Genomic DNA, 23,463 nt, shown 5'->3' on the forward strand with positions numbered 1-23,463 from the left:
TTTCAATGTTTCCCTACTATACCTTATAATTATGCAAATAAAATAGCAATGAATAGTAACATATATTTGGGCCACAGAGAATTGAGGTTCAGTAATTGTAATATAGGGTATAGAGACCTCTAGTGTTTGGTAGAGAAAATACAAGTAGTTCTTTTTTCTCCTTGTTCAGACTTTTTTGGAGTCTTAAGACAAAAAAGGAAAGGTGAGGAGCTTGTGTACAGGTTACTTGTGATTGTTCATCAGAACTCCTATTCCAGACATATCAGTTCAAATTCTGAGAAAAGCTTCTTCTGCCCTATTTATGTTTACATACTTGAGAATAAAAAGTTCTAACAATAATAATAACAACAAACATTTTGATAGCATTTGCTAGAAGATAGGCTTTATAGCATTATCTCATTTGATTCTCACAACTTACTGAAGTAAGTTACAGTGAATTGGGTTGTGATTATCCCCATTTTATGGAGTCTTTATGGATGAAGAAACTAAGGTAAATAGAAGTCAAGTGACTTGTTCAGGATCCCACAACTAGTAAATGTCAAAAGCCAGGATTAAATTGAATCTTGTTAACTCCGGGTCCAAAGCTCTATCCCTTCCGAATAAAATCCCAATGAAATAAATCATTGCCTAGATTCTGAATAAAATTCCAATGATATAAATCAACTAATTATGATGAAAAAAGGAGTTGTTTAAAGTTTCATATAATCGCTCAAGAAAGTCATTGGTCAACTTCATTTTTTAAGAAGACATGTATAAAAGTTTGAAGAGAAAACAGTTAATGGAAGATGAATACAAACCATTGTCCTGTAAAAATAGTGTTAGAATGAGGAAAAGTTGCTTAGGGATGATAAGAATGACAAATAGATTATTGTTCCTTTTTTACCTATCTTAAGCAGTATTAGGGAAAGAGAAGAACTGCTTCTCGAGGGTGGCATTGAACAACAATAACAGATGACAAAAAGAATGGAGAACTACTCAACTTTTCTTTTGCTCCTGTTTTCTTTGCTCAGGATGTCAGCTGGAAAAAATGGCTCAGAGGGATTCAAAACATGAGATGAATAGAGAGATTTGAGAGTACCTACGTTCCTTTGATAAATTCAAGTTATCAGGACTAGACAAATTATGTGCCAGTGTATTTAAGAACAGCAGATAGCATTGTTAAGCCTTGGACAATGATCTTTGAAAGTTCATGGATGATCTGGGTAGAGAATAAATAATCTATATTTAGAATTCACTAGAATTCAAAAGTGAAAAAAAATCAATAAAACTTTTAAAAATGTCATAAAAAATAGAAAAAAAGTATCTCAGAAACAGAAAAAATTTAAAAAAAGGAGAGAAGTTTGAAAGCTTTTGGGCAATGAACTTAATTTGGATTAGTGGCAAAATTATAGAATATATTATTAAAGGACTGGTTAATGATTTTGTAGAAGCCATCCACATCATGACTTCATCAAAGGGTAGGTCTTATCAGACTAACTTTATCTTCTTTTTGATGGGGTTCCTATACTGGATAATAAGATGATATGATTTACTTAAAGTTTTGCAACCATTTGGTAAAGTCTCACACAACTTTTGTGTACCACATGTAACGATATTGATCTATTCCTTTTTGAGACTTGTGCAGAAATATTATTGTCTGAATTAGAGAATAATTAAGTAAAATTCCACATCAGCCCTATATCTAGTAATCCCCATACTATCCTTCACTTTATTTAGCCATGCCCTGAACCTTAGAGCTTATCCCCCATGATTATCTTATCATTCATTCCACTGTCCCTTACCTAACTTGCTTTTCCTTGAATCTTTTGTGAAGGGAAAAATAATTAAATCAATATTACCATTATTAATGAAAAGAGCATGATAATCTATTATTTTATATCTCTATTCATTGTCCCTGTGATTGTCTGGAGTAAAATTCCCTTCCCTGGCTACCTCTTCACATTAAGGGTCATATTCTTCAATTAGGAACACTATAGTTGAGGATTCTTCATGTGAATTCCTACACTTGCTAAGAAAAGCCTCTACAAATGAATGATTATGTAGCAACTCAGCATTCATATTAAGGAGAAAAGGGAAAGGCCTATGCATAAAACAAAATATTTATTAAAATATATTCTCTATAACCTCAGAAAAGTTGGAGATATAATCAGGATGCTGCAGTCCTTCATGTCCAAAATCCAATTGGAGTGGTGGAATGACAACTTCAACGATGGTTCCCCAGTTTTCCCTTTTTGTTTAAAAAAAAATCATCTGTAATAAATGTTAGAGATACTCTGTCCTTTCTGAGAGTCCCAGAATGGTGATTAGTGGGGAGCAATATGTTATCTCTTGCCTTAGCTTTCAGAGCTTCAACTGCAGTAATTAATTGAGGGGTATAAGAAAATGAAATGTCCTCTGACTTACTCAAGGTTAGCTAACAAATTGGATATGGACAAAGTTATTTATGATACCAGATGTTATGGGCATGTCTGAGTCAAATGGACAAATTATCTATGGGATTATTATTGGGAAAAGAGGGAGAGACTTTATCAATTAGTTTTAGAGGTAAAAACAAAAACAAAAAAAGGACAATTAATACTTAAGGATACACATCAAGTGATGTGGACATAAAACTTCCTGGAGAATTCTGTCTCTTAAATTATCTGGTAAATGCCAGAAAAAAATGGCCTTGAGTTGTTCTTTTGAGGATCAAACTCAACACAGAAATATTAGTGGGTTTTTTCCTTAGAATTCTACAGGTGAAGTGCTAACAGATTCCATAAGAGAAAGGAAACTACTAATACAGAAAAGAACTTACTAGGATTATTAGAAGGGTCTTCTTTCATAATATAATTATGTGTGAATGTATTCATTTACATATTTAAATATATACTTACTCTTAGAGTAAGGAAGGAAACAAAATTTAAAAAATTATTTAAAATTTTTAATTAAAGAGCAAAATATGAGAATTTTTTATACACATAATGAGAAGATATTTGGTATAATGGATAGAAAGTTCAACTTGTGCCTCTGATACATACTGGTTTATGCTACCCTGAACTAAAGAGTGCTAATTGAACTTCTTAGAGCTTTAGAATTAAGCACTCCAAGACTATAAATTATACAGAAGTTGCCAGCCTGCATTGGTAGAAGAAATTTCCCTATTGGGAGTACCTTATATCAATGAAATTATAGCTCCGTTCCTATTCCTATTTCTATACACATCTTATGAAAGGTTTATAGAGATCACAAATCAGACATTTTAAAATGAATCATGGTAGACATAGTATGAATAGTCCCTCAGCCCTACTCCCTCATAAACATGTAAATTCCCTGAAGACAGGGATTATCTCATTTTGTATTTGTATCCCTAGTAATAGCTTGTCAGTGCTTGATATTAGATGGTACTTAGTAAATACTTATTAATTAATTGCTTTGGAACCAATCACCGAATCTCAGATTTGGTAGCTACCTCAGTCAACCCATGGAAGTTCAACCCATAGAAGAATAAGAATCCTTCTCAACTTAAGTGACAGATGACCTCTAGTGATCTTTAATGACTTCTAATGAGTATGACCCTACTAGTTTGAAGGAAACCCTTTCAACTTCTGGATAGTTTTAATTGATAGGAAGATTTTTTAAAATTAAACTAAAATCTGCATCTCTGCCACCTTTACCAATTGTTCCTGCTTCTGCCCTGAGGTCCAAAAAGAACAAGTCTAAGAGCTCTCCACATCCCTTTTAAATTATTGAAGACAGTCATCATCAACCTTCCTGTCTTCTTAACTATAGGATAAACATATCTAGGGGCAGCAAAGTGATTCAGAGACTAGAATACTGGGTCTTAAGTCAGGAAGACTTTCTCCCTGAGTTCAATTCTAGCCTCAGACACTAAATTTCTGTGTGACTCTGGGCAAGTCACTTAACACTGTTTGTCTCAGTTTCCTTATCTACAAAGTAAGCTGGAGAAGGAAAAGGTAAACCTCTCTAATTTCTTTGCTAAGAAAAGCTCAAACAAGGTCACTAGAGTCAGACACAACAAAATGACTAAACAACAATAACCCCCAAAATCTATCTGGTCTTCTTAGTCAATTCTCATATGACATTTTCTTTAGGCATTTTAATATCCCAATCACTCTCCTCTGGGTAGTATCCGCTTGATTTGATGTTCTTTCTAAAACTTGGCATCTAAAACTGAACACATTTCAGATGGAGTATGGTCAGGGCAGAATACAATGTGACTTGCACAGGAAAGTAAAAAGATTTTCCTACTCTTGTACATTATGTATCCCTTAAGATAGTCTAAGATCACGTTAGCCTTTTAAGGGCTATACAGTATCACACTGTTGACTCATTGAATTTGTAGCACATTGAAACCTATAAAAATTTTGCATATTGACATGTCTCACCTTACTACTCTCATCTTGTAGTTGTGAAAAGAATTTTCAAAATCTAAGTTTAAGGCTTTGTAGTTATCCTTAGTAAGTTTCATCTTTAAATTGATCCAACAGTCTAGCTGCAACTAAAAGGACAATGGTTCTCCTTGTAGCGTTGAATACAAAATTTGGAGAAGTTGCCTTTATCATTTATCTGAAAACAAGAAAAATTAGCTAATGGGTCATTTGTTCATCTTGCTGTATAAGGTGCATGAATGTAGGCAAACAGATCTTTACTATATAAGTTATGCAGAGATGATGACCTTTGGTTTTCCTTCCTATTCTCTGTAATAACATTAGTTTTTATGCCAAAACTTTATATGCCTTTTGTAAGGGATGATGATGGAGTTTATGCAGAACTTGAAAGGAGCCTTTTAAATGGAGTTCTTTTTGTTGATAAGGAAATTTCTAAGGATGCTGATTTCTTTTTATTTATTTCTTTTTTCCTTATTAAAGCTTTTTATTTTTCAAAGCATATGCATGGACAATTATTTAACATTAGCCCTCGCAAAACCATGTGTTCTAATTTTCTCCCTTTTCCCCATGCTCTCCCTTAGATGGCAAGTAGTCCAATATATGTTAAACATGGTAGAAATATATGTTAAGTTCAATATATGCATATATATTTATACAGTTATTGTGCCACACAAGAAAAATCAAATCAAAACAATTTTAAAAAAAAGCAAAATAAAATGCAAGCAAACAATAACAAAAAGAGTGAAAATGCTCTATTGTGAACCACACTCAGTCCCCACAGTTTTCTCTCTGGGTGTAGATGGCTCTCTTCATCACTAGCCAATTGGAACTGGTTTGAAGCTCATTGTTGAAGAGAGCCACATCCATCAGAATTGAAGCATCATGATTTCTGAGTTGATTTAGTACCAATTAAAAATCCATCTTCTACAAGAAACTTACTTGCTCACCCTTAATGCTAATACTTCTCTATTGAGCATCTCCACTTTGGTCTGTATATATTGTTTGTATATTTATCTTTCTCATTATGACTATATGCTCCATCATATTTGTGAGAGATGTCTTGTTTTGTTTTGCTCCATTTTTTTTTTTTAATTTTTCAAAGGCAGCTGGGGCTAAGTGATTTGACCAGAGTCACACAACTAGGGGATATTAAGTACCCGAGGCAGAATTTGAACTCAGGTCTTCCTGACTTCAACGTTGGTGCTCTATCCACTGCACCATCTAGCTGCCCCTTTTGTCTCCCTTTGAATCTCCACTGCTTAACATGTGCTTGGTATACATTAAGCATTGAATAAATGTTAATTAGCTGATTGAATAGTCTAAACAATAAGTTTATTCATTTTAACACTTATCAATTGCTTACAATATATAAAACCTCTTGATAGGTGCTGAAGGTACAGAAATTAAATATCAAAATCTATGACCTCAAGGAATTTATAATCCTGTAGAATAAAGATAAGAGGACACAATAAAGAAAATAAATAATATTTATATCATAATAATAAAAGAAAAAAATAAAGTTTAGTGTCAAATGAGAACAAGAGTGTTGTTACCATTCAGAGGAGGAAGAAATTACTTCTAGTTGGGGAGATCAGAGAAGGTTTCGTGGTAGTAAGACTCATCTTTTTTAAAAAAATTCTATTTTTTATTAGAATTGTCAAAGATGCTCCTGTGAACATGAGCTTCTTTTAACTGTTCCAAGTGTCCTGTGAACTTGTAATATATTAGCTTAGTAGATTGTACTCCATAATTTACATAATAACAGTCATCCTTTGGAAACAAGGAAATAAATGTATTAATCATATAGAATGAAAATATGCTTTGATTCCTTTTGGAGGAAAGTTTAGCTGAGGACAAATCTATAAATCATTGTAAATACAAATGGGAATACATTCAATAATATAATTTGCATGAGGAAATTGACTTTAACAATTTCAAAAAGTAAGGCACCCATCCTTCAGTCAAGGGAAAAAGAAGCCAGAACAGGAAGGATAGAAGGAGGGCTTAAGTTCATGAAAAGAACAAAGCAAATATACACAAATAGAATATGAGAGGCAGAAGAAAAGGCTGCAATTTGTAAGAAAAATATCAAGGGGAGATAGAACAGAATAATGTGACCTTGATCAAGTCACATTTTTAGTTTGCTTTGGTAAATTTTATTGAGGTCATAGGATCATACATCTAGAAGGGACTTTGGAAGCCATCTAATCTAACCTTATTTGACAGATGAAAAACTGAAGCATAGATAAGTGTCTTGCCAATAATCATAGAGTTTATTTTTCATAGCATACACATTTTCTAAGATGCATCCTTTCCCCTACTTTTGCCATATGTAGACACTAAGAAAATCTTTCCTTGTTAACAAAATAAAGTTAAAAATTAACTGGCACAATAGCTAAATTTACGAGTTTGTGTAACATTCTATAGGGCAGCTAGGTGGCACACTAGATGGAGCATAGTACTCCGAGTCAGCAAGATTTGAGTTCAAATTCGTCCCATGTGATTCTGGGCAAATCACTTAACTCTATTTACCTCAGTCTTCTCATCTGTAAAATGAACTGGTAAAGGAAATGGCAAACTATTCTAGTAACTTTGCTGAAAAAACTCCAAAAGAGTCAGAAACAACTAAAAATGATTGAACAACAACAAAAACATTTTATGCCTGGAGTCTCTTACTTAAGTACCAAAAGAAGAGAGATGAAATACATCCACTTGAGCTCATATTGATCACTGCTTTTAATCTCAGTTCAATTTGTTTCTAGTGTAGTTTCTCTTGATGTTACTTTAGTCATTTTGTATGTTTTCCTAGTTGTACTTTCTTCTCTATCAGATTTTTTGGAATACTTCATGGTTGTTCTTTTTTGTTAAACAAGTTTCTATTATATTATTAAACTACAATTTGTTTAACCAACCTCAAATCCATGGGCATCTATCATATTTCCAGTTTAGTGTAACCACAAAAAGAGCTGCAGGGGATATTTTGTTTTTTTATGGGACCTACCTTTCTGTGTTTGACTTCCTTGAGGTACATGATCAGTAGTGGTCAGGTACATGATCAAAGGACATGATATGAAGAGTTTAGAATATCTTCTTATTTAATTACAAATTGCTTTCCATTGGACTAGTCTAACTGGGATGCACTGATATTTCTATTTAGGCAAATGGAGCAAGCTGAAGTCTTTTTAGGTTATAAGTCTTTAGAAATAATGAGAGCTCTGAGAAAAGAGATAACTCCCTCAGTTTCTTAATCTATAAAATGGGGAAATTAATACCTACAATACCTTCCTCATGGAGTTATTTTGAAATGTAAATTAAAAGTGCTATAAAGTATTTTACAAACTTTAAATCACTAAATAAATATCAGTTAGTATTATAATAAAGTCATTTCCATGACAAATTTAAATACCATGAACCATACTGAGTCAACTTGAAATCTTGAATTTAGAAAATCAAAGCATATGTATTCTGAACTTTGCAATTTTCCTTTCTAAGAGATGGGAGGAAGAGGGAAATAACCACAATGTCATCATTTTGCAAACAAGAAGAAAGAGTGCATGAGGGAGGAAAAAGACACACCTACTTAGGTTATTAACTAACCAGCTAACTAAGGGTACTCTCTTGCACTACCTCATATTCTGGGGTGAGGAAAGGGATTAGGTTCACAGCTTTGCTCAATTCCTATAGAGCACAGTTTCAGGTTATTGAGTTTTATGTATTTTTTTCAAGCTAGAGAATACATAAATACCAGTCTTCTCTTATTTTCTTATATTAGGAATGTATTAGGAATATCTTGTATTCTGTCACATTTATTCCTCTTTTAGCTTGGCCTTGCAATCATTTGTTTCTTTTCTACTTACACAAGTTAACTGACTTCACAAAAGATCTTTTTTGAACAACTCAGTATGTTCTTCCAGGACTAGAACATCTCTCCTTTGGAAGTAAAAGAGGGACCCACTTTCTTGAGGATATATTATGGATTGTGGTCTGTCAGATAATGGTTCTAGACTTATAGACAGACCTTAAATAATTTTTTTTCTGTGCCTGCTCCTTTTAATCTTGTTTTGATCCTAGATAGAATTTGAGTTTAGAATTGTCTGTTACTGAAATATGTAATATGTAACATGAAATATGTAATATGATCTGCAAAGCTACTTCTCCATCCATTTCCCCCCACTATTGCTGTATTTATACCAGGATCTTTTTAACTGGTCAGATGTGACATTCAAAACACTTATAATGCTTTCATGATCACTCCAATATGTAGTGTGATTTTATATATATATATATATAAATTAGGCCTTAGAAAATATAAGGATTTTAGCAGGTGAATAGAGGAGGAAGGTAATGATGCATTCCAGGCATGAGGGATGGCATTAATAAAGGTAGGAAAGCATGGAATGTGTTAATTTAACAATGAATAGTTTAGATTGACTGAATCATAGAGTGGTAGTTAGGTTATTAACTAACCAGCTAACTAAGGGTACCCCCTTGCACTACCTCATATTCTGGGGTGAGGAAAGGGATTAGGTTCACAGCTTTGCTCAATTCCTATAGAGCACAGTTTCAGGTTATTGCATAAGTCTAGAGAAAACGAAGGTCTGAGATGGGTCCATGACTGTGAAAGCAGAGAGGGATGTGAGTGAATCATCAGAGATAAAATCAACAAGACTTGTAACTGGTTGGATGGGCTGGGTGGTAGCATAAAGGGAAAGGGACAGAAACTAAATTTTTTAAAAATGACTATCATTGGGGAAGAATTATGTTTTTAAATGATTCTAGCTTAAAAAAGAATTTGAAAGGGGTACAAAAAACAGAATACTTATCAAGACTTTTGTCTTATGTTTCTTCATAAAGGATTTCAGACAGAAATGATGCTGCTAAAACTTATAAGGCCAATACCTTGGATAACCGACTAACTAATAGGTACAAGTATTTACTAACTTTGGGAAAGGTTCAAATACATGACTTCTCAGACTTACATAAATGTACTCTATAAGGTCTCTTATAATTTCAGTTCCTGGTAGTAGGAAGGCATAAGAAGATTCAAGTGTGAATGGCCTTTATTTCAGGTCCATGACCAGAGAAAACGGAAAACTTGGTGGGGTATTTTGGAAATCAAGCACAGATCTGGAGCTCATTACATTTACCACATGTATATTATTTTAGAAAACATTCTGGTAGCAAGAGTATTGACAAAAAATCATGTAAATGCAGATTTTACATTCTCATTACCAAGGAAAATGATTGAACACAGCTGCACAGCAAATAAAGCCATTTGGTGAAAACAGAAGCAGCTTTTTCTGGAGGGTGAAGAGGGTGGGAGGAAGACTTCTTTGGAGATTCTCACAAGATACAACCAAGATAGTGAGACCATCTCATAATATTTAGCTAAATATTAGTGCTTTCCTCTTTCCTCTACTCAAAGAATTTCTAACTTTGAACAATCAAAATATGGATGACTATAACACAGATGGTATTAATTATTCTTTGTTGCCACTTGTTTATTTCTCAAACTTTGATGTTTTTCTCCCCATCAGAGGTTTGTCCATATTCAGAACATCAGAAGCAACAAAGCCGTATGTACATTTCTATTGAAACTATATTTTAGAGCATAATGTCTTTGTTTCTTTGTATGTTTATTCAAAGTACTGCCTGTCCTCACCTTTTACATTAACTTCAGACTTAAAGGATCATTTTTATATGCCTTCTTGGGAATGAAAATGTTCTCCTATTTGTTCTCTCTCTCTTTCTCTGTCTCTCTGTCTCTTTTTCTCCCTCCTCTTTTCTTCCTTTCTCTTTTCTTCCTTTCTCTTTTCTTCTCTTTCCTTCCTTCTGCTTCTCTCCCCTCTTTTCCTCCCTTGCTCTCCTCTTCCCTCTCCTCTTCAACCAATTTTCCTCTCCTTTCCTCCCCTAACCTCCCCTGCCTTCCTTTCCTCTCTTCCCTTTTACTCTCCTCCCTAATTTTTTCCTTTCTCCTTCCCCTCCTCTCCTTTTCCTTCCCATCAAATCCTACCTCTAATACTTCACTACCTTTATGACCTTGGGCATGCTATCTAATTTCCTTGAGACCTCGTTTCTTCATCTATAAAACTAAGGGCTTAGATTAGATTGTCTCTAAGTTCTCTTCCATATCTAGATCTATGATCCTATGAATTGATGATCTCTCTCTCTCTTCTTTTGCCCTATTCTTTTCTAGTGATTGTTGGTTGTTAATACTCTTCATTTGCATGATATTCCGGGTTACCATTACCACCACCTCCTTCCTGTCTGACTTCATTTCCCTGTAATTCTTATATTAATAGAAAGGGGACTCCAAAATCTTGGTTCTCTAAAAAGGATACTAATTACAACATTTAGATAAAATGGATTTGGGCCAGAATATATGAATGGAAGATATTTAAAGATATTATCAGGCCAAATTTTAATCCTCAACATTAATTTATTTTTTCTTCTTTCCTTTAAAACAACAAAACTTTCAATGTTTAAAAAACATGATGACTGTATAAGAAAATGTAAACTTTTGTCATAAATTTTATTTTTAAAGAAATTTTTATAATTAATATATAAAAATTAGCAAGCTATTAAGATTATTTGTCTATCCCCTTGTTCAGTTCTTTTTGTGCATTAATTTCTTTTTTTCTGTATTGATGCTCATTCAGGGGGTCTTCCTATCACTATATGACATCATTCTCTCTTTCCCCCTTGCCACTCCACAACTTAACCTTGTGATGATTTCCAATCATGCTTAAAGCTAAGCCAGTGAAGAGAATTGCAGAAGTTGATGTTTCTAGAGGTTGGGGATTGACAAAGACAATGGGTTTAAAGATAAAGACTAAGGATCCAATTGTTACCATAATCCTTTTTCTTTGAGTTCCTCAAAATAAGCAAACATAAACCACAAACTTTTTTTTTTTTTTTTTTTTTTTTAATATAGGCTACCTGGAGTTTCTTTGAGCACCAGCACCACTACAGGCACTACTGCTACTACCACACCTGTCATAACTCCTGTAAAGAAAAAGAGGTCAGTGCTTATCATTGGGAAAATATTTACTTTTAAATCAAAGTATTTCTCTATCTGGCTGTGTAAATTGGACTTATCTGAGATGGATGTTTAAAATTTGTCTTTGTATCTCCTTCCTTCCTCTATTCCCAGTTTCCTTATTTTTATAATCTTCCTTGCCTTCCAAATGTCCATCATGTTCTGGTTATGCCCCACCTATTGTCTTATTCATTTCTTGCTCAAGGCGGGAAATATGGTATGATAAAAGGAGTTCTATACTATAAAGAAAAATATGAGTTAGATCATGCTCTGTCTCTAGCTATGTGAAACTGATTGTTTCATTTAATCTTTTGGATTCCAGGTTCCTCATTATAATTCACATGTTGGATTTATACTGGATGTCTGAGCAATGTAAGCATTGGCTCCAGATTAGGATTTGTTGGGTTCAAAGTCAACTGTTTATGAATGATCTTAAACAATCAATAATTAATCAATTAACATGTCTTTATTGTTTATTAAATGCTAGGCTCCGGGATATAAGTATGAAATGATGAAAAAAAATCTTTTCTTACATTCTAGTGGGGACAAAAGTCCATGTGAAAATACATATGGTATAAATATAGAGTTAATATATGCTCTTTGAGTATATATGCATATATGTATAAAATACATATTGTGCACAAAAATAGTCAAATATGAGCTGTTTTGGGGAAGAGGACACTGGCAATCAAACAATTGTGCCTAAAATGCATCTTAAAGAAAGAGAAAGACCTTATGAGATTGATGTAAGGAGAAGTAATTTCAGATCTGGGAAGAGATAACCAATGAAAAGGTACAGGGATAGGAGATGGACTATTGGCTTTGAATGAGAGATAGAAAAAAAGGTGAATTTTGAGGAACTGTAAGTTAAGCAAGTTACTTAAGTACCCTTGATATTAGTTTCATCTTATAAAACGGGAAAAGGAAGTTGAGCTAGGTGTCCTCTGAGGTATCTGCTAGTTCTGGCTCTATGATTTCATGTTGTTTTCTAGCTCTAAGTTCAGTTAAGTTTTTGAGACAGCAAATTAGTAACTATGCTAGAACTAGAATCCACATCTTTTCCCTCCTAATGCATTGCTCTTTGCATTACACCACAAATCTTAATGGAAACTTCTACAGATGGTGCCCTAAACTTCAAAATAACTGGGATAGTGGAAACAAAGTCATTATGTCATTCTAGTAGGGTAGAAACTTTGGGTGCAAATAAATTTTTCCTAAGAGTCCTTAAATCATTCTGTGAAAGTGGCCACTTTCTTTGCCATGGATAGATTAATTATTTATAATCAAATAGTTTTTACAACAGCTATATATAAAGGAATCTTGCATAAAAATTCCTGTATTTCTGTGATCATTACCATCTTCTCTGATTAAGTGCTACTTTTATAGTAAGATAAGGATAGGAGCTGGATCTGTAATTTCATTTTCATAGAAAGTTTCCAGTGATGAAATCCTTCTAGCAATGTAGTTCTCTGTAACTTGCAGTCCTAAAGGATTCTCTAGAGTGCTGAGGGATTAATTGACTCACTGAGGGTCACACAGCTAATATTTGTCAGAGGTGAGACTTGAATACAGGGCTTTTTGACAGCTCTTTATCCACATATCTCTTATCTTTGCTAAGACCTATTTATTCACTAGATATAAAGCAATAAGTAAAAGTTGAGGAATTCCATGCAATAATGAGTTGGAATTTGAATCACTATAACTTTTCACCCCTTTATCCTATTCCTCTCCTTTGTTGTGATAAAAAAATAGATATCCTATCACATGACAACCTCTCAAATATTTGAAGATAGCTATTGTGAATGTCCCAATCTCTTTCTTCTTCAGAATAAGCCTCCTTAGTCCTTGCAATTGTTCTCCATATAGCATATGGAGAACTCCAGACCCCTCATTTTCCTGTCTATCATCCTTTGGACATCCTTTATTATTTTACCCTTTTATCTTTTTGCTAAACCTCTTAGGTGCTCCTGTCAATCCAAAGGGTGAGTAAGTCAGGTTTAATTTTTTAATGGGAAAAAAAGCTTTCTGCACTAAAGTTGACACAATTTAGTCTCTGAGTTTGATTGTATTTTTAGTTATTTTTTGACGCTATCATTGCTACAATGTCTTATTATTTAATGTCCAAAGGAAATCAGAAAATTGATTTCAATGTAGAGAGCATGAATACATCATGGTATTTTTCATTCTATTTACAAGAATAGGTACTTGTTAAAAAAAATGACCTGACATATATTATTTTGTCATTGGCTACCAAATGTTGTAAATTGATCCTAAAGAGATGTGACTTTGAAATTAGAACTTCTGAACATTTTATTTATATGTTATTTTTTAACAGACAATCCTGGTTTCCACCACCACATCCAGGGTACAATGCCACCCACAATGCAGCAGGAAATGGAAGGTAAGGAAGAAAGGCAAAACTAATTTTCTGGGTTAATTTTATAGGAAAGTTGATCCTATTTTTTAAAGAAAACTTTATTTGAGATATTTTGAAATAAGATTATTATGCAGTTACTCAGTTGTGTTCCCTTTATGACCTCATGGAACAAAGCACACCAGCTTTTCCTATTCTTCACTATGTCTCAAAGCCTATTCAAGTTCACATTCATTGTTTCCACGATATTATCTATTTATCTCACCTTCTGCCACCCTGATTTCCTTTTGCCTTCAATCTTTTTTCAGCATCAGGGTCTTTTTTAATCAGTCCCATCTTTTCATTACATGACCAAAATATTTAAGCTTTAGCTTCAGTATTTGACCTTCCAGTGAAAAGCCTGAATCAATTTAGGTATTGACTGAACTGACCTCCTTGTTGTCCAAGGGTCTCTCAAAAGTTTTTAGCACCACAGTTCAAAAATGTCAATTCTGTGGCACTCAGATTTCATTATAGTACAACTCTCACAGCCACACGTTGCTACTAGAAATACAGTTGACAATACAGATTTTTATCAGCAAAGATGCCTCTGCTTTTTAGTATGTAATCCAGACATGTCATATTTTTTCTTTCCAAAGAGCAAGATTCTTTAAATTTCATGGCTACAGTTGCCATCTGTAGTGATCTTTGCGCCTAAAATATAAATCTGACACTGTTTCCATTCCTTCTCTCTAGATTTGCCAGAAAATGATGGGAATAGTTGCCAAGATCTTTTTTTTTTTTTTTTTTTTTTTATGTTAAGCTTCAAGCCAGTTTTCATACTCTTCTCTTTCACCTTCTTCACTTTCTGCCATCAGAATGGTGTCATCTGCCTATCTGAGATTGTGGATATTTCTAATGACAATCTTAATTCTGGCTTTTGTTTCATCCAGTCTGGCATTTCATACGATGTACTCTGCATGTAAATTGAATAAGGTGACATATACAATCTTGTCATACTCTTTTCCCAATCTTTAAAAGCAGTTGCTCCATGTTTGGTTCTAATTGTTCCTTCTTGATCTGCATCTTTGTTCCTCAGGAATGATCTGGTACTCCCATTTCTTTGAGGATTTGTCACATTTTGTTGTGATCCAAGCAGTCAAAAGTTCTAGTAAAAAGTAGATTTTTTTCCTGAAATTTCCATGTTTTCTCTATAATTCAGTAAATTGGTAATTTGATATCTGGTTCCTCTGTCTTTTTGAAAATTATTCTTTTCTGGTCATTGTTCATGTATTGCTGAAACTTGGCTTACAGAATAATAAGCATAACCATATGAAATAAGCACAATTTGATGTTTGGTAATTTGAATGTTTTTTAGTGTAGTCCTTTAGGGTTGCAATATAAACTGAACTTTTCTGATCCAGTGGCTATTGCTGAATTTTCCAATTTCCAGGAATATTTAGTGCAATACTTAACAGTTTCATCTTTTTGGATTTTAAAAAGCTCAACAGGAATTATCATCTCCATTAGCCTCATTGTTAGCAATGTTTCCTAAAAGCTACTTGACTTCACTCTCCAGAGTGTCTGGCTCTAGATAAGTAACCAAACCATTTTAAAATAATGTTAAGATATTTCTGGTATGGTCCTTCTGGTATTCTTGCCACTTCTTAATTTCTTCTACTTCTGTGAAGTTCCTACCATTTAAAATTTTTTTTTATCATGCTCATTTTTTCATAAAACATAATTTGACATTGCTAATATTCTTTTTTTCTTTATTTTTCCCAATTACATATAAAAACAAGTTTTCCATTCATTTTTGAAAATTTTGAGTTTTAAATTCTTTTCTTCACTTTTCTCATCTCTCATCAAGTCACATAATTTGACACAGGTTATACATGTGCAAACATGTAAAACATATTTCCATATTATTTATGTTGTGAAAGAAAACAAAAATAAAAACAATGAAATCAAAGAAAGTTTTAAAAAGTGTAGAAGAAAACAAAAATAAAAATAATGAACTCAAAGAAAGTTTTAAAAAGTTTTAAAAAGTATGTTTTTATCTTTTTTTCTTTGAAAGTGAATGGCATTTTTCTTCATAAGTCCTTCACAATTATCTTAAATCATTGTATTACTGAGAATAGATAAATCATTTACTATTGATCATTGTCCAATAGTATTGTTACAGTATGCAATATTCCCCTGGTTCTGCTCACTTCATTTTGCATCAGTTACTGTAAGTCTTTCCAGGATTTTCTGAAGGCATCTTGTTTATCTTCTTTTTTTCCCTATAGCACTACACTATCACATACTTTTGTATTTGATCATTATAATATACCACAACTTGTAGTTATTCACCAAATGATGGATATGCCTTAAATTTCCAATTTTTTGCCACCAAAAAAGAGTTGCTAGGAATGTTTTTGACACATAAGTAATTTTCCTTTTAAATTTTTTTCTTTGGAATATCAACTTAGTGGTGGTATTTCTGGGTCAAAGGATATCCACACTTTTCTAGCTCTTTAGGCACATTTCCAAATTTCTTTCTAGAATAGTTGGATCTGCTCACAACTTCACCACTAGCACATTAATGTCCAAATTTCCCCACTTATCCTAAAAAAATGGATAAATACCCATTTATCATTTTCATTTTATGTCATACTAACCAATTTAATGGTATGAGATAATACCTCAGCGTTGTTTTAATTCACATTTTTCTAATTAGCAGTGATTTACACCATTTATTGCAATGTGTCATAGTTTTGATTTATTCACCTGGAAACTGTTTGTTCATATCATTTGCCCATTTATCAATTGACAAATGACTCATGTTCTCATAAAATTTGAGAAAGGAGGCCTTTAACAGAGAAACCTGCTAAAAATGCTCCCTCCCCCTGTTTTCTGCTTTCCTTCTAATTTTGCTTGTATTGGATTTGTTTGTACAAAAACTTTTAAAATTTAATATAAATCAAAATTACTCATTTTACATCCCATAATGTATAGTAGTCATAACAACTCATAGTAGCTGACTGCGTTCTTTCTATATATACTCCTTCTAACTGACCTAATAATGATAGAGTTCTTAGGAGTTACAAGTATTATTTTCCTATAAAGGAATATGAATAGTTTGACTTTATTGAATCCCTTATGATTCAAGGGATTCAAAGAGATATCCCTTTTCTCTTTACCTTCTTATGCCTCTCTTGATTCTTGTATTTGAAAGTCAGATTTTCTATTTGACTCTGGTCTTTTCATCAGTAATGTTTGAAAACTTTTCTATTTAATTGAATATCCATTTTTTTTCTCCTGAAGGATTTTTTCTTTACACATTTCTGTGTAGGTGATTCTTGTAATCCTAGCTTCATAAAGTATGTTATTTAGATCATACCTATATGGTCATTGATTTCTTCAACTTATAATATTGTAATAAGAAACTCATGATCTTAGCCAGAGTCAGATCAGATTTTGTTTTAACTGACTATATAAAGTTTTTTCACCTTTGACTATAAAGCATATAATCAATCTGATTTTGTTATCAATAGTATTTTATTTTTTCAAATATGTGAAAAGATAGTCTCAACATTCACCTTTAAAAAACCTTGTGTTCTGAATTTTTTTCTCTCTCTCTTCCCCTCCTTCCCCCTCTCTAGACAGCAGAAAATCTGATATAGATTAAACATGTGCAATTCTTCTAAACATATTTCCAAATCAGTCTGATTTTATTATCTGGTGCTATCCATGTGTAGAGTTACCTTTTAAGTTGTTGAAAGTGATCGCTATGACTAGTGTGTTATCTTAACAAAATTCTATTCATTTCTGCACTGCTTCATTTTGTGCTCTAAAGTCAAACTTGCCTGTTATTTATTTCAATTATCTTTTGATTTCCAACTTTAGTATTCCTATCCCTATGATGAATGTGACATCTTTTTGGGGGGATGTTATTTCTAGAAGATGTAGGTCTTCAAAGAATTGATCAACTTTCGACTCTCTGGCATCAGTAGTTGGATCATAGACTTGTATTTGTGATGTTGAACAGTTTGCCTTGTATTCAAACAGATATCAATCTTTTATTTTTGAGACTCTATCCTAGTACTGCTTTTCTCACCTTTTTACTGGCCACGAAGGTTAGTCCATTTCTTCTAAGGGATTCTTGCCTAGAGTGATGTATGTAATAATCACCTGAATTATATTCATTCATTCCCATCTATTCAAGTTCATTGACACTAAGATGTTGATGTTTAATCTTTCCATCTTTTATTTGACCACATTCAGTTTAGCATTCCTATGCAATATTACAGCATTCAACTTTCCTTCTTTCATTAAACTCATGTGCAGCTGAACTTCTTTTTTAGCTTTGGCCCAACTGCTTCATTTTTCCTGAAGCTACTTGTCTTTCACTCTTCTCTGATAGTTTGTAGGATACCTTCTGAACTGAAGGGTTCATCTTCTGATAGCATCTCTTTTATCATTTAATACTGTCCTGGGAGTTTTCTTGCAAAGATGCTGGAGCAGTTTGCCATTTCCTTCTACAGTGGATCTTTTTTTTTTTTTTTTTTTTTTTGTCTCCCCTAAGACCTATCCATGTTGGGTAACTGCATTGTATAGCTCATAGTTTCACTGAGTATGCAAGCCCTCCTGCCACAATAAGGCAATGATCCAGGAAGAGAGTAACATTGAAATTAAATACAAAGCTCTGGTTAATGCTTCCCAGTCATCCCAGTCAACCACTAACCTGGAAAAACACCGGAAAACAGATATTAAAGGCAGAAAGTGAAATTCAACACTAGGAAGTGATTAGATTCATCAAAAGTTTCTGGTAATCAATTGGTTCTGGTCTACAATGGACAAAATAGCATGCACTGTATTATATAATACTTTAAAACATAGGCCATATAGAGGGCATCTTATAAATTTTCCCTGACAATCACTTCAACATCCATTCAGCAAACATTTGTTAAATGCTGTCCTCAGAACTATAAATTACTACCATCAAAACACTGTGCTGGACAATAGGGTGATACAAATATAAAGAAATCCTTGCCTTCAAGGAATTTACAATCTGACTGGAAAAATAGTTATTTATATGGAGAACTTACATACAATGAAATAGCAAAAAGGCAGTACTGATCAATTAGCAGATGCTATGAAAATTTTTATAAAGATAAGTCTACTTTTGGTTAGAGGGAATCAAGTAAGGCTACAACCAAGATAGACCTTCTTGAAGGATGGGTCAAAATACCAATACTAGAGACGTAGACAGGAGAGCATTTTAGATGTGAGCAAGCAAAGTGGTAAGAGATCAGATGAAAAATTTAATTGATAGAGTTTAAATGAAATATAAAATTCATCAAGAGAAATACTATGACGTAAACTTCAAAAAGCTGGTTTGAAGACAGACTATGGAGAACCTTGAATGCCAAGATAAAAAAGACATTATTAAGTAGTCACTGGGGAGACACTGGAAAGTTTTGAGAAGTAGAGCCATTACTTCCTAAGAAACACACGAATTTACAATATTAAGTTAATGTGCTAATTAGGAACGAATAACTGATTTGGTCATACTCATTAATAAAAATAGGTACTTAACATCATTTGATGTGCTTTTGTAATCTGCCTATAAATGTTTTCATGGCACCAGTGCCCAGTACTCCTATTTTCAGGTTCCCAGTACCATTATTCAGTATGGTACTTTTGGGGCATTATTATTATTTTAATTTTAAATTTATTAATTAATCTTCTCATTGATCCAAATGTTCCTAGCTTCCCTTTTGAGGTATTTATCAACTAGAACCTGAGATGGGACTGGAGAGTTTGGTAGGTTTCCTACAAAGATGTTCCAATTTTTTCAAGAACTGAGTTCAAACATGGGGGATTCAGCACTAGAAAGGACCAGGCTTTTTCTATCTCTGGCTTGTTAGGTCTCCACTCCAAAGATGAAGGGAAAATATTTACAACAAAACTTAAATATGACTCATATCTAAGGTTTCCTCAATAGGTATTAACAGGTTAATAGATATTAACATATTTTACAAAATATTTATAGGAAAGCCATACATTTCACCTGTCATGAAAAATGCTTAAAACACAGAAGACTAAAAATTATACATTAACAACAGTTGAAACATTAAAAAATAATCCATCATACCATTATATCTGTTGAAAGACAAATATGATTTTGTGTTACTGCTGAAAAGTTATTGCACATTGCCATTGAATTTGGAATGTCCACATAACGCATACAGTTAAGAGATAGTTGCACAGACAGGACACGGCTTGGGTTTTCAGAGAATTCAATTGCAGCACCATCTTAGCAGTGATCCACTTCTCCTGTGAAAAGTAATAGAACTTCCCAGTGAGTCAACAACATTGACTCAGAAAAGCCGGTGAGCTCATGTTTTTAGCAGATAGCTGCCAAGACAGAAAAGATCATTCTTTCAGGTTCACTGTTTCTTGACCTGAGACAGTGGAAATAAGATTGAAAAAGCAAAACAAAACAAAGGATGAAACTAAAGAAACAACCAGGATCTGGAGGGCCAGATTCAGGCTCATTTAGGCAAACATATGTTTTTACATCTATGTCTGGATCCACCCTTTCTTGAGCATACAGCCACCATTGGCCTTGGGGAAATTAAAGAAGAGATTGCTAGAAATCCAAGAGGGAGCAATCAGATATCCAGTGTAATAGGATGAAAAAAGGAAGGTAGGGGAAGGTGAGCTCTCCTATAAATATTATGCCCTACTACAGGAAATGATTTATCCTAATTCTGAACCATTGATATCAAAAAAGTACTCTTGTGGCCACAGATTGATTTAGAAAATTATAAATTAAAATTATCTGTCATATTATATTTTTATTTTATTTAATATTTCCTAATCAAATTGTATACATTTAATCCATATTAGATTGTTTGTTGTCTTGGAAAGGGGAGAGTTAAAGGAGGAAGGGGGAAAAAATGGAACACAAAGTTTTACAAAAATGAATGCTGAAAACTTAGACCTTACAAATGTTATTTCATTTGATTTTCATAATAACCTGGGAAGTAGGTATTATTGTTATCCCATCTTACAACTGAGAAAACTTAAGTTAAGTGACTTGCCCAGAATGACACAGCTAATAAGAGAGTGAATGTACATCTTCCAGGCCCAGTGCTCCCTATATTGTGCCATTTAGCTATCTCTATGTCAAGTATAGGTTTTTATCCCTTGTTTAAATGGCACCACTGTTCTCCTGAACTTGTAAATTCCATGTTATCTTTGACTGTTTCATCACCCTAGATACCCCAGAAACATGGATATTTTTTGCTAGTTTTATTTTCCTCTTTTCTATTCTTATTACCACTATTCTAGTTTAGACTTTAATTATCTCACTCTTGAGCTAGTATAATAGTTTTCTATTATTATCTCTATCCCCCACTTTGAATAACTTTCCCTGATACGACATTGTTCAAAAACTAGAACTATCTTCTTAGCCTACCTTTTAAGAGCCTTCAGAACTTGGTCCTAACCTTCCTTCCTGGATTTCTGTCTTCCTTTAGTCATTGAATATACCTTGTTGTCTTACCAAATTGGATCATATTTTGTTGTCTGAATACACTTTATATTGTTTTGTCTCCTTTCTTCTGCTCATGCTCTTCCATTCCCTTTCCTCTAACTCCATGTATTAAAAAATTATTCATCCTTCAAGACTTCAGTTGAACAATTAAAGTAATTCTTCTCTGAACCATATTTCTTCTCTCCCAGTACCCACTCACTATCACATGGTGAGATTCCTCTCCAATCTCTTACAGTACCTTGTTCATTTGTCTTTTATGCTATGTATTACATTTTATGTTATGTTTTGATGTGTAGGATTGTTTTCTCTTAACAGAAAAGGGCCTGTGTCCTGGTCATCTTTATCTTTCACAATGACTAGCATAGTACCTTGAAAATAGTAGATACTCAGTAAGCATTTGCTGAATGAATGCATGAATAACTTCATTTGAGAGAAAAAAGAGAACTGAAAGGGCAGTTTCTGAGCTGGAGGTATAATGGTCTAATATTACCTTAGAAAATATCAATCTAATATTTTTTTAAAATAGTGTTTTGTTGCTATAATTTAAGGTTTCCTAGATTTTCTCTCTATAACTCTCCCTGTGGCCATCTCTTGTAACAAAGAATTGTTTTTTAAAGATAGAAGAACAGAAAAAAAAATAGGAACATCACTCCTTTTTTCTCCCTACAAAGGAGTTCGAAGATACCTTTTCACATATCTTCTTCAAGACCCAGCTTGTTCTTTTCAATATTTCAAAATTGTTTTTGATCCTTTCCATTTATATCATAGTATTTATCACATGCAATGTTTCCCCAGCTCTGTTTAATTTACTTTGGGTCAGTAAATGTAAATCTTTCCATGATTTTCTATCTTATTTGTTCTTTTATGTGTAGTCAAATTTACTTGGCACCAATCATTGTTGTCCTTGACAACACAGATACCATCCCCCAATCCCCATCTCATCTATCCTTCCCTATTGAAATGTTTTTCGAGTCAGTAGCAGCAGATATCTGGGATGTCCAATGTCCACAATGAGAATTCCCATATTAATTATTCAACTATACAAGGCTTTCGTGAAAGAGATGAGATAAATCCTCCTCCTCCAAATTGCTTGCCCTGTAGAATGGCTTATTAGTTCTACCCTTTTGGAGATAGTGGGAGTGGGAGTGGTAATGAGTACAAAATAAACAATATTCTGATTTGAACATCTGATTGTTTCTTGGGTTCATAATTCCCAGCTTCATCTAATTGAATAATTCCTAAATAAGTTAATATCTGCTATTATAATTTCATTCATCTGTATCATGGTATAAATAAACAGTAGTTTATAAATGGAAAGAACAACTACACACCAATTTTTTTTAAAGTAACAAAATAATAAAAATCAAACAAAACTTGAATGAAAAGATATGCAAGGACAACTCATCCCCTTCCTCTCCCGACTCACCCTTCTATGATGGCTATTCAATTATAGAAAAATAGATTAATGATATGTGTTGTAAAATTAGAATTGACAAGACTTGATAAGTGGTTGGATGTGGAGAGAACATAGGAAGGAATAGTCATGGATGATACTGAGGTTGCAAATTAGATGACTAGAAAAATGATAGTATCCTCAACAGAAATAAAGAAGTTGGGAGGAGGAGCAGGTTGAATTTGGGGAGGGAAAAATGATTTATGTTTTGTCTGTGATTTTGATGGGATCTTTCTTAAGTGGAAAAAAATGAGAAGACAATTTAGGAATTCTGAGGTTCAACTTTTTTTTATCCTTAATATTTCTTTAGGCACCAAGTCTTAACCTAATAGAAATAGCTGACAATTACTCTTCATAGTGACCATTTGCTTCCAAAATCACTTCTTATTTTATTTGTCTATTCATTATTAAGTTTCTAATTCAGTTGAGCTAGTTGAGATACGCCTGTAGAAAACAGACTTCATTTGGCTGTTTGCCCTGAAAATTTATGGTTTATTAGTGTGATTCAACTGAAGGAAGGAGATGCATTGTAATCCTCCTTCTGCATACTGGCTCACATCCATAACACTGGAGCTAAAGACAAAAGGTTTCTATCAGTGTGGATCAATCAGTTTAAACATTCATTCCTTTTTTTTTTTAGAGACGTGGATGCTTCATTTAGGCGGTTCTATAAAACAT

General features: G+C 33.3%; 1 protein-coding gene across 6 annotated transcripts in view; it reads left to right on the forward strand.

Moving 5' to 3' along the window:
* SCEL (sciellin) overlaps positions 1 to 23,463 on the forward strand; it is a 142,432-nt gene that overhangs the window by 46,401 nt on the left and 72,568 nt on the right. For 5 of the 6 annotated variants that reach the window (XM_051983954.1, XM_051983951.1, XM_051983953.1 and 2 more), the window contains exons 6-9: positions 9,246 to 9,314; positions 9,929 to 9,967; positions 11,326 to 11,412; positions 13,766 to 13,831. In XM_051983954.1, the coding sequence (XP_051839914.1) occupies positions 9,246 to 9,314; positions 9,929 to 9,967; positions 11,326 to 11,412; positions 13,766 to 13,831 (261 nt within the window). The remainder of the gene's footprint in view (positions 1 to 9,245; positions 9,315 to 9,928; positions 9,968 to 11,325; positions 11,413 to 13,765; positions 13,832 to 23,463) is intronic. The other variant, XM_051983955.1, reaches the window with a different exon arrangement.

Source organism: Antechinus flavipes, chromosome 3, assembly GCF_016432865.1.
Source record: "Antechinus flavipes isolate AdamAnt ecotype Samford, QLD, Australia chromosome 3, AdamAnt_v2, whole genome shotgun sequence".
In the NCBI taxonomy this organism is placed as follows: Eukaryota; Metazoa; Chordata; class Mammalia; order Dasyuromorphia; family Dasyuridae; genus Antechinus; species Antechinus flavipes.